This window comes from Echeneis naucrates, chromosome 23, assembly GCF_900963305.1.
Source record: "Echeneis naucrates chromosome 23, fEcheNa1.1, whole genome shotgun sequence".
In the NCBI taxonomy this organism is placed as follows: Eukaryota; Metazoa; Chordata; class Actinopteri; order Carangiformes; family Echeneidae; genus Echeneis; species Echeneis naucrates.
In genome coordinates, this window is record NC_042533.1 from 13,104,333 (window position 1) to 13,116,806 (window position 12,474).

Genomic DNA, 12,474 nt, shown 5'->3' on the forward strand with positions numbered 1-12,474 from the left:
ACACAACTGATTTCACATGGTGCTGAAGCTTTGGCAGCAAACAAATGGCTGTTCTCTTAAAATCCAGGAAATGCAACTTACAGTGTTTCATTAGTGAGTCACAGAAAAATATGTATGCAGCTCACAAGCTGTGCTTAAAGGGTCCACTGTGATTATAAGTGGGAGCCAGTGAACAACTAACAACACAATGACTAATGAGAGCTAATGGTAGCTAATAAGAACTGCTGCTGCTGCTCCTTTACAACGGCGGTCTGAATATTTACCAGCACAAAATCAACTTGACTGACTAACTTCTGCTTCACTACAGGCAGAACTATTAACCCACAGAATGATTTCCCCCCTAGTGTTCTTCATAAACAACATAGCTCCTGGCATCAGAGAATAGCCTGCTCTAAAATGGAAATTAACAAAAACATCTGTGATTGTTTAATCAATTGAGTTTTTAAAAGAGACAAACAACACTGAATAGTTTGTGGACTTTTTATACATCCATCAGACAGGGATCAACATTCATGAACACGACTCATGAACATGTAGAAATTACATATTTGTGTTCCATTCTTTTTTTTAAGGGTTAAAGAAATAAATAAATCACGAGTGTTAAGCAGTAAAATGATCCTGCAGATCCCATTATGTCAGTTTCAGTAGCCTGCTTCTCTTTTCAAGAACAGCATATAGTATCAATAATTTAAACCTAACAACCCATAAGTTTAGAATCAAATATCCAGAGCAAGTTGCTCATTAAAAGGAATGCATGCAAAAGATATCTGGCTATGCCTGTTATGTCAATGTTCCAGATACATATTTGAAAAGACTGGGATTGTGTCCCCCCTGCACCAGACCTAAATTAGATCATAAAATCAAACTATTGAAAAGCTTTAAATGGATCTTTCTTAAGTATATTTGACTGTTTGGGCAGAACATGAAGGTAAGTTTTTATAGGCAGCACAACTGCATCCAAAGTGAATGGAAAGGATGGAAGGAAAGAATGGGAGTGGATGGATAAGGGATATGTGTATATGTGTGTGTGTGTGTGTGATGTGTTGCCAATAGGATCCAGTGTCACTTGTGAGGAGGAACTGCTCGTTCCATATGGATGCTCCCATCATGCCCTGTGCTCACAGGGGAGGGGTTGGGGGTGGGGAAGGGGGGTTGTATGTTCTCCCTTTGGCGCCGACCTCTCACTGGTGACAAAGTCCAAGCGTATGCACACTTTCACACACACTCCATATGGAGGAATGACCCATTTCTGTGTCTGACAACTAATGCATCATGGAGGATGAAGAGGATTGTGTGAAAATAAATAAATAAATAAATAAAAAAATCAGCATTTACAAACAAAGAGAGAGAGCAGGTCTGTTTGTGTGTGTGTGTGTGTGTGTGTGTGTGTGTGTGTGTGTGTGAAGGTCAAATGCTTCTATGTTTACAGGAACTGTGTGAAAGAGATGAAACAGCGTAAAATAGTGTGACTAGGTCACAACAACACAGGAGAAACAACACTGCAGCAAAAAAAAAAAAAAAAAATCCACACTGAAGAACAAGGCACCTCCGCTTCAAGACAACTTGACAACCACTCACCGTGTGAAGGTGGAGAGAGGTAAGGAAGCAGCTTCACCCCTCAGAGGGGACAGAGGGGGGGAGGGAGAGAGGAGGGTGGGCTTCGTAGCCGAACCGCAGCAGACGCCAAAACAGCCAGAAGACCCTTCCCCGTACCCGCACGCAGTGGTCACCCCTCCTCCTCCCCCCCAGACCCAACTTGCAAATGACCTCGCTGAGGGAAACAAGCAAAAACGACGTCCCACGAGGGAAACCAGCATGCCCACTTTTTACTCTTCACTCCTCATCAGTACAGCAGGCGATCCAGCCTCACTATTCACGCAAACACGCACAAACACACACTCACACAGATGGATATGTCATGGTGAAGATGCTCAGACCAGGCAAGCTCTCAAAAAAAAAAAAAAACCCTGACAAATCCTCTCTAAAGGGAGAAAAAAAAAAAACAACACAAGCACGAGCAGGATGTTTACAGTGAGTGAGAGAGAGAGAGCGAGAGAGGAGGCGCATGCTGCTCTTCAGCATTCCTAATCAGTCTCCCCTTGTAGCCAATCGGAGTTCAAGCTGCTCTGACAGTGGCCAATCAGAAAAAAGCTCTGGTGTGTCAGTGTTGCTGAAGCCTAAAACAATGACAGTTGGCACTGATCACAGTATCAGAGTGTGTCTGTGATGGAAGCTCAAGGGCACACACAGACGGCTGACACACAATAACACACACACAAACACTTAGGTATATGTGAAGCATAGGAACATATCTAAACAGGATTATTGTTTCTATAAGTTGGTAGGGGTCAGTCAGCAGGCTTCAGTTTTCCTTGAGTTTCTTTTAAGTGTTTTTTACACAATCTTTACATTGCAGATTAGGAAACACACAAAAGATACCAAAGCACTGTCATTTAGAAATACATAGTGGATTCGTCTGACTCAGACTGCTGAACCTTTGCATCGGTTTGACCTTTAGCATGACAATGATTTTTGTGCAGAGAAAGAAGCAGGTTTTCAATTGAATGGCCATCTATGAATAGAAGAAATCCATCCATTATTGTTATTTTAGATAGACCTAGGTTTAATATATTTTGTAGCCTGTCACGTTTCTGTAGGAGTAACCTGGAGCGTAATATCTCCGCCTGACGGCTTCTAGAGGCTCAGAGCTATGGTCATGTACTGAGCTGCAGTGTGCGTACTCGTGCTGCTGTCGCATAGTGTCTCCTGACTTGCACTGCAGGTTGGCAGTGGGCTGATGGACAGCGATGCTGGGCAGGAAACCGGCTCCAAGTGCTCATTGACAGGTGGGACGGCCGATGCTTCTGAGTGAACGCAGTCTGGACTGGGAAGGTTCTGACTGCTGGCTGGGAAAGGACTATTCCAGTGTGAGAACCCAATGGCCACTTGACCCCCAAAATCAAACCCTGTAAGACAGATGATGAGAAAAGAGAAAACTATTTAAGAACTAAACATTTAATGCTTTATTCAACTATCCAAAGGCCAAACAAATCACATTAATTCAAACAGTATCATTTTAGGAACAGAAAACAGTGAACTCCTAAATTTTTGCTCCAAAAATGATTGAAACCATGAATAAGTGATCAGTCTATTAGTGTATACATTGTTTCAGCTCTAGATTAACTTGAAATCTGTACTTCTTAGTACTCTGTACTTCATCTGTACGAGATAATTGGTAAAAATATGCAGCTGCTCTCAGGACTCTTTAACCTTTGACCTCTGAACTGTCCTTTGTAATGCTGATGGATAAGTTACCCATGATCAGTTGAAGAATCACTGCAATCTCTTCAGCAATGTTGCCCTCTACTGGTGGAAATACATGAAAATGCTTTTACCGTCAGGTATTACCAAGCAAATTACTGAGCATTCACACAGAACAGCCAGCAGGACATCAGTTATATGGTGAGTGGAAGAGAGCGCACAATATATACAATTGAAATACACAATTCCATTATTCCATAAAGGCTGTTACATAATAACTATGATGAATTTTATTATATTAAATTTGATTACTAAGTAATTGTGTTGTGTGTGGATAGTGCTTAGAGGCTGTGTAACTGGAGCTTTCATCAGATGACAGCTCCTTAGCGCCATTCTTTTATCCATGGTTGACAGAAGAGGAGCAAGCGCCAGGTTTCCCCATCGGCTTCACGAGGACTGCTGAACCAGCTAGCTTTGCCTCCAGCCTTCTATTTCACTTCAGCAGGCTTCTCCCTCTATTTCATGAGGCCTCAGACCACGGTGACACAGCTTGGCCCTGCTCTGAGGGCTGGCAGGTGTCTGAACTCAGGGCCTTTGGCAGAGGAACAGACCAAATTGGCTGCCAACTAAGTTTTTAATTCATTTCCCTGAAGCAAACTGTGGTAAACTAACTCTGTGAAATATCTTTTACGTCACACCATACTTTCTTCCCAGTGTTTGAATTTTTGCTTTGTTTGTTTTTAACACAACTCGAGTTTCATGCATTTTGGGACAATGCCACTACAAAGAAATTGTCCCTTTAGCACTTCATTGGCTTTGCCAAGAAAGGATCATTATTGACCTTTTAAAGAGTACTTTAATATATACATATTAAATTTTAGAAATACTGCATGAGTAAAACCATTTGGTGACATCACCTTAATTTGGAGGACAAAAAGCTCTCAGACAGAATTAATTATGAATAACTTTTGTCTGTGTTTAATTACATTAAATATAGTACTCTAGTGAATTAAAAATGTGTCAGTCTGGGTTCAGGGACTGCCAGGGGCCCCTGTGTTTGCAAAAATGCCCCATCAGTTTGAAGTAGCTCTACCTCTAGCTCGCACAAAAATTTATTGGGATGAAATTTGTTTCATTTGGTCACCTCCTCTTTTTTTGGATCGGTGTGTCTGTTACTTTGACTGAGTATTTTGAAGACTCCATGCTGACAATGAGACCCAGTGCCATAATCTGTTAACATTGTATTCAACTTCAAAATCAATAATAAGAACAGAATGGTCGAACCAAGTTTGTTCTTTTTTAATTCACACTGACAGTTGAAGAAGTAATAAGGTCGACATTTCCTTCCTTAATTCCTTTCACCAAAGATGTTTATAAAACTTCTTGTAGAGTTAAAGTCATAAAAGTATTGTATTTCAAACATCAAACCATGGTTGGCAAAAAGACTAGTGGTGTAAGGCTAAAGTAACTTTAGCTAAAGTGAGTTATCTTTAAATAAAGATGATTATTATTCAAAAAAGTTTAAAATACCTTAAATGTCAAAATAGTTACAGATTTTGGGAAATATGCTTGATCACTTTTTGCCTTAAGTTAAACAGGAAGAATGACACCACTATCATGTGTGTACTATAGCACTGAGCTGAGATTCTGTTAGCCACCTTAAATTTCCTTCAGGATTTATAAAGTATCTATCCTCCTGTCTATCTATCAAGACTAATGCATGAATAATTTGATCCAAGGGGAGTGTTGGAGATGGGACTGCTGCTCAGCTTTCTAATGAAACATTTTTAACCTTTGTGCTCTTTCAATTGTTAATCTGATAAATTATGAATCTGGTGTTCGGGGGGGGTTTATCAGCAGATGGATTCTCCTCCTCTATATGACAATCAGACCAGGGGATTAAAGCCAGTAGAAATACTCAATAAAGCAGTTCTGTGTGGTTTTCACAGAGCAGCTGTGAGCTGAGCCTTATTATATGTTATAATATAATATGTTTCTCTGATAGCTTGAGATACTGACCTTAATGACTCTTATATAGTTATAGTTAAGAAAAAAAAACAAGGTTTAACAAATATATTTTAAAATGTGACTTCAATATAAATGCAACTTATGGCGTGACTCTTTCTTTTCCTCTCATTATTACTATAGTAGAAGCTTGACAGTCATAAGGTAACCTCAAAAATGACACAATCACACATTCCCCTGCTTTGAAAAGAAGCATTTGGGATACTGCAAGTACACAACTCAAGGACACAAATAAAGCCTTAAACTTAAATAAACATTATTGCGCGCACACACACACACACACACACACACACACTCACATAGAACATACACTGAATGTACACATCTGCTAAACTGTTTCATACAAGTTTTGTTTGGAAACTTTAGATTTTTTGCAAATTCGTGTTATGTAATACATCAGGGAACGAGGGAACGCACTCAAACCCGTCACCACCCCTTGGTTTCCTGTAAAACACAAAGCCCAGCAGATTTTAGAAGGTACATCAGCAATGAACACACACAACCCGATCGATAGCAGAGTGAAGGAACGCCTGAAAGTCTCTGAGTCTCAGAGCACACGTCTCACTCTGCACATTCAGTTGGAAGATAAATGGTGAGGCAGAGGGATGAGGTAAATCTAAGCTATAGATTTCAGCTCTTCTACACCCTTGAATTCCCCAAAAGAATAAAGGGGTGTTCACACCATCGAGAGTAAAAGTGGGAGGCTGGGTGTCCCCGAAATACTGTTTGTCCTCAAGTCAGCAGTTGCAAAAACTAGGACACTAAGAAGGTCTTTATTTTCCCTGAGGGGTACTTGTCTACACACAGTACACAGTTTTTGGCGAGAAAAATTCAAAAGCTCTCTCAGATATTACACATAAGCAAATTTTCTTTATTGTGTGACCGTCTGCAAACAACAACAGTCACAGAGTACACTGAAGGACTGGAATAAACTTTTAATAAACTGGTTAATTTATTTTCCCCACAGACAATTACAGCACCATTGCTGATTAATGATACCTAATTATGTTTTCAGTTGTAAATAGGGGAACGTCATAGACTGAATACACCCTATGTATTGTGGATTCTCCAAAAAGGGGTCTCGCACAAGCTAGCAGAAAACAGAGCAGAAATATCTCTATATTGCATCCTAATCCTAATCAGAGTCCCGACCACAAGTTGTGATTCATATTTTTCTCTGAGGATATTAACCACTCCTAGTATTTGTTAACTAATCACACTTTTTGCTCAATAGAAATGGATGATTCCTTTGAGCTCTTCAGCTATTTATTTAAGCCTATCTTTATACAACAATCAGATCACTGCTACCTCACAGGTCAAATTTTACTTGGTTGCGATTTCCCCCTTTTTTGAATTTTTAATTGCTCCAATAGAAATCACAAACGATTACACAATAAACAAGTATGTGCCATCATCCAAGGCTCTAGTTTGTAAATGGGCCATGACCACCTCGGTTCACATAGACTTCAATAAAATTTGGATTATTTCTATCATGGGAGTTGCCTCCTGATGGTCTTTAGGTAGGATGAAGGTTTAATACTCTTAACCGTGGTTTCATTTAAAAGACCAAGGGTCCATGTCCACTTTTACAAACCGTCTATTGAAATAGTATGAACTGTCTTAACTGTCTAAACTGCAAACAGAAAGTCTCAAGCAGGACACAGCACACTCACAGATGCTACTGCAGTTGATGAAGTAGGAACATAACAGGAAAATAGCAAATGAATGACTGTTGTTTTCTTTCTTTTTAAACAATATCAACCTCAACAGCCCATGAAAGTCACCTGAAATGGCGGGAGGGGCAGAAGTGGTAATCTACACCTGGCATGTATCCGAATGACCTTCAAAACACACGGCAGCCTCTTTAGACATCGTGTGTTCTAAGCAATATATATGTCGTAGTCATCAGAAAAATGTGCCCATGTGGCTCTCTGAGGAGCGTGAGGCCCAGATATGTAGCACCTCCATTTCCTGGTGCCCTGAGATGGATGAGAAAACAAAATGCAGGTGCAGGTATCTGGGACACATGCTGCTCTATGACCAGTCTGAGCTGAATGTCAACAGTAATCAGATAAACACTGCTGGTGGAGGTCTTCCATGTGCATGAAGGGATGACATGATGGGGGAAAACTGATAAATGAATGTTTACTGTAGGCTGTAAATATGAGTATATCTGAACATGTGTTGTCAGTGTGGTAAAATACAATCCTGATAGATTAAATGTACTGAATGAGTACAGTCTAAAAGGAGCAAAAAACCAAATCAAACAAGCCAGTAAGTTTATATGAAAATCACTTTCTTTTTCACTTAACACCGATTGATTCATTCAACCACTTATCTGTTTCCGGGTCGCAGGGGGATGCTGGAGCCAATCCTTGCTTACACTGTCTTTGGACAGTGAGAGGAAACCCACACATACATGGGGAGAACAGGCAACCCCACACAAAAAGGCCCCAGGCCTGAGAACCAAACCCGCCACGTTCTTGTTTTGGGACAACGCTAACCCCTATGTCGCCATGCTGTCCCCACTGATGGAGAAATAGACGGAAAATCCATGCTGGATGGTTTTATGGCACAAACAGGAGGAAGATGTTCTTTCTGAGCTGAAGCCTTGAGAATGTCTGATATCTGTAAATGTACGAGGTGAAAGATTAATTGAAAAATTAATGACAAAATGTACCTGCCTGTACCAGTGCCAGCTAAAGATGGGACAGACTGAAAGCATGAAACTAAGCGTGAAGCTGCAACACAACTACTGATGACCAATTTAACACCTGCAATTATACACTAGTCAATATTAGTTTTTTTTATTTTATTTTAAATTTCAGATATACTGCTATACTGTCATTGCATATGTTGACTAACAAATACTAATACAGATGCTGATAATACAGTATGTTTGAATGAATGTAGACATGCAATAGTGGCGTCTTTTAAGGTTTTATGGATGACACAGTCCATATTGTCCTCCACTGCTTTGCTGGGAGATTTACGAGACAAAACACAATTACACAGCACATGCTGCTTACACAAACTGTTCAGGGGACACACACAGTTTTTCAAAATTCAAGTCGGACAGGTCACCACAAAGCTCCTTCTGTTTGGAGTCTATCCTTGCCAGTGACATTGGTAAATCTTTCCAGTGCTAAGAAGCACTAATCCCATTAATTAGAAGGAGAAGAGGAGTAGCACAAGTGCAAAGCCTCAATGAAAGTTATGTCGCAGCCAAAGTCAGCAGTCCATCCATCAATAAGGGACAATAATATTGATGGACCGGTGCTCACTTGCAATTATTTTAGGAGTTACTGTTACATAATTTCAGTTTAAAAATGGCTTTATAACCTTCGCTTTAACCAAAAAATTTTAGAAAATTTTGGATGGTAGTAATAGTTGTTAGTTCTTGTACTAAACTATCATTTCCCTCATTTTCCTTTGTCCTCCGCCACGGTTTTTTGCATTACCTGTAATTTGTAAAAATATTGGCTATATTTTGGTGACACATTGATGAGTTAAGCGACTATAGTTGTGGTTTAAGTTCCATTGCGGCTGTCCTGTAACTTTTGTATTCATGTTGACATCTGGGAAACCAAACAAACCGTCGTGACGCAGTGCAAGCTAGTGGGAATATTGAAAATTGTTTCAGAGTATAGTAGTGTCTTATTGTGTTTATTCTTAATGTTACATTCAAATTTTCAGTGTCACAAAGTCAGTAAATGTCTGAAAAAAAAAAAAAAAATTCTCAAGCATCTTGACAAACTAAAAAGCACAGTCAGCAAAACCCGAGTCGTTGAGCACTGAGATAGGAATAGGAAAGAAATGGAATGGAATGAAAAGACACTTATAATCAATTAGAACGGAGGAACGGAGGCTTTTAAATCACAGGTGGCACACTGACTCTTTTTGATCTCACAGTGCAGCACACGACTATAGATCTTTCCCTTCGTAAAACCAAGAGAGTGAGTCTCAACAGTCCAAAACTCTCCCTCAGCACATCATTCATTCATTCATCTTCTGGGTTTATCTGTTTCTGGGTCATGGGGGGTGCTGGAGCCAATCCAAGCTCACATCAGGTGAAGGCAGGAGAGGAACATGCAAGCGCTGCAAAGAAAGGCCCCAGGCCTGGCAACCAATCCGAGCTGAACCCTGAGCTCACACCAGTAGGCTTCCATCCTCTCACACTAACCACATACTGCCACAGTAGTCATTAAAAAAAAAAAAAAACTAAGCCAAACAGTGCAGTCTGAATATTGCAAATGTCAGGAGATAGCAGTTGTGACAGTCAGTAAAGTTATTTCAGACCGCTTCATCAGCAGCACATTGTTATGAAGAAGCTACACAAAGTATTAAACATGTCAAGGAAAACCTAAAAATGTTTTTTATTTGTGAGCAAATCTGGCTCTCCCAGAAAGATCACCATTCATGCAAAATAACACAGTTATTGTAGCACAAATGTTATTGTGCATATTGGTGTTCAGTTTTGTTTATTTATTTGCATTTATTTTACAATAAAATATTACACACTAATAAATATATGCTAATTTTACAGAAGAGGAACAATCATTACATAATCATTTTACTTAATAATACATTTAAAAAACTGCCTCTACATATGTGTGTGTGTGTGTGTGTGTGTGTGTGTGTGAGAGCAAGAGAGAGAGTTATGTAGTACATTACTATATGTAGCTTACTTGCCTTTGTAAATTTTTATGAAGACTTAAATTTATACATAATTTTAATTTTTTTGCCACAAACACCACCTGCCTGGCCATTAAGCCAAAGGTTAGGTGGGGTTAGACACTACCAAGATGCCAAGGGCAAAGCAGCTCACACTGAGCTTCAAAAGCACTCTTCATTACTGACAGCTATATACATTTTTATATATAGTCTGTGGCAGAGTTTTGGGTTGGTCACAGAAATGGTTTATTCACCTCATTCAAAATCCACATATGCAGATTTTTAAAATGTCTAGTTTTTAGCCCAAGCTGGCACTGCCTCTTTTATCAGAGTTCATGCAGCTTTCTTCTGCAGCCATAGACGGCTTTATGCATGGATGTGTGAGTTCTGGGGTGATCCTCATTAACTCGGCCCTGTGGTGTTTTAGAAACAACCAGAGGTTGCCCAGTCGTAGATATAGTGGCATTGTGAAAGCAATAGTTAAAGGAAAAAAATCTAAATATACACAGCGGCATTATTGATTAACCATCCTATCCACTTTTAAAAATGCCTTTTTTAGGAAACAGTCCCGATAAGTTAGAAACAACACTTCAGTACAGTAGGTGTAAGCAAGGAGCACTATGTATGTTTAATAAGTGCAAGGAGAACAAGTAATGAAGTTAAAAGTAAGTGTGGATTATTTTCATTTAGGGTGTTGGAGGTGTTAAGATGGAAGTCTTGTTATTCCTAAAGATAGAGGGAAGCCTCTGCCCTCATAGCATTTCGTATCTTGTTCCACCATCTGGGAACTGCAGATCATAATAGCCTGGACTGAGCCCATCTTGTGTGCATAAATGAAAATGCTACTATTAAATTCCTTAAGAGGGAATGGACAGGAACGACAATAAGGCTGTACGTGCAGCAACAAAAGGTCCCCCTGCAGCATGAAAAGCATGTGCTAATGATATGCGCAACAAAATCATTTCAATATCAATATTCAATGTTAAATATCAGCCTTGCTTAAGAGAAGGTTGTATGTATTCCATCCGTGTCCTTTCCAACATCGATCTGAAGCATCCGAACTACTCCCTCTTGTTTGACTGAGCTGATAATGGTGCTTTCCTGTTTACAGACCATTACACACAGTTCAGTCATGTGTCACAATGTGCTCTTTATGAGAATGACTCATGCCCACTGCCTTGTGATCCCTTTGGGTTAAGTCAAGTCTAACTTCAGAATTCTGTCAGTCTTTCCACAAGATTTGTGTAAAAATTTATAACTTTTCAAGACACCCTGCTTTAACTCAGATGGAGTCAGGAAAACATGATATATGCAATTATTAGCCAACTAACATAAATATTTGATATAAAGACATAAAAAATTCATCATAGCAGCTATAATTTCAGTATTTCAATAATTATAAACATTACCTAAAAAAAAAAAAAAGCCCGGTTCACTTACCAATAGTGATTTGGCTAACGCAGCTGTAAAAGGTTCCTGAAGAGGCATTATAGCTGCTGCTGCTGGGCTCACGGTCTGTAAAAGGAGCAGAGATAACCTAGAGGTAAATTCATCCAAAACAATTTACACTGAAATTATGCTAATCTGGCAAAAAAAATGCAGGTCACATTATCAATTTCACTAGTTATTTGGGTGAAATAGGCAGAACTTTGGGAGACGGTTGTGCTGCCTCCATCAGCGATTTGTGGAGACTGTACGTAAACATCATCAAAGCTGAAGTGGCACTAATGTCATATCTGAACAATCTTTGGGTTTTTATACCCACAAGCGTAATTTATCAATGCTATCGTACACCGTTAGCTGACAGGGAGCAAAAAGACAGTTTAACTATCTATGACATGCAATCGGACAGATGCACCCATGGGAATATGCACAACATTAAAAACAGGCCCATGTTACTGTAGTACATTATGACACAAACTCCAACTGATGCAATTCAATAAAAAAAAACAAAAAAACATTTTGATTCTATTTGAGTTGTGTCTGAATGGCATTGCTTGTTTGTTGGTTTTTTTTTCCTTTTTTCTCATAAAAAGCTTCTGTAATGATTACATTTGATTCTGATATTCCATCTCAGGGGGCAGGGACATTCTGGTTACAATGACATTAATCAATTCTTGTTTTTTTCCCTCACTCATTTAAGCCTATGAAAATAACAAAATAACAAACAATCTTTGGACGGAGCTCCAGGGTAGACCAAACTCCTGAGCCTACTGTAATGCTGTTCTTGAGAGAAAGAATGACTGTGCAGCATTACAGGAATGAAACTCTTTATCTTACAATGTTACTGCCCTGCTCCACACACCGAGCGACACAGGCAACAAACCGGTGACCTTGACAGAGTTAGGGGAAACTTTGTCAGCTTTAGTGCCCTTCTTCTACAAATTTATATCAAGAGGGAATGAAATCACTCACTGTGGTTGGGTGCCGTGCATTAAATTGATGACACAAGCAGTTGATTGGGAATGAGCCTATAACCCTTAAAGAAACACAGGAAGAAAACCCTTCTATTTT

At 39.5% G+C, this 12,474-nt stretch overlaps 1 protein-coding gene across 3 annotated transcripts in view; it reads right to left on the reverse strand.

The window, feature by feature from the left end:
• LOC115036652 (anoctamin-4) overlaps window positions 1-12,474 on the reverse strand; it is a 40,944-nt gene that overhangs the window by 25,275 nt on the left and 3,195 nt on the right. For all 3 annotated transcript variants that reach the window (XM_029494916.1, XM_029494915.1, XM_029494914.1), the window contains exons 2-3: window positions 11,401-11,475; window positions 2,742-2,966 (exon numbers count right to left, since the gene is read on the reverse strand). In XM_029494916.1, coding sequence (XP_029350776.1) covers window positions 2,742-2,966; window positions 11,401-11,475 — 300 coding nt within the window. The remainder of the gene's footprint in view (window positions 1-2,741; window positions 2,967-11,400; window positions 11,476-12,474) is intronic.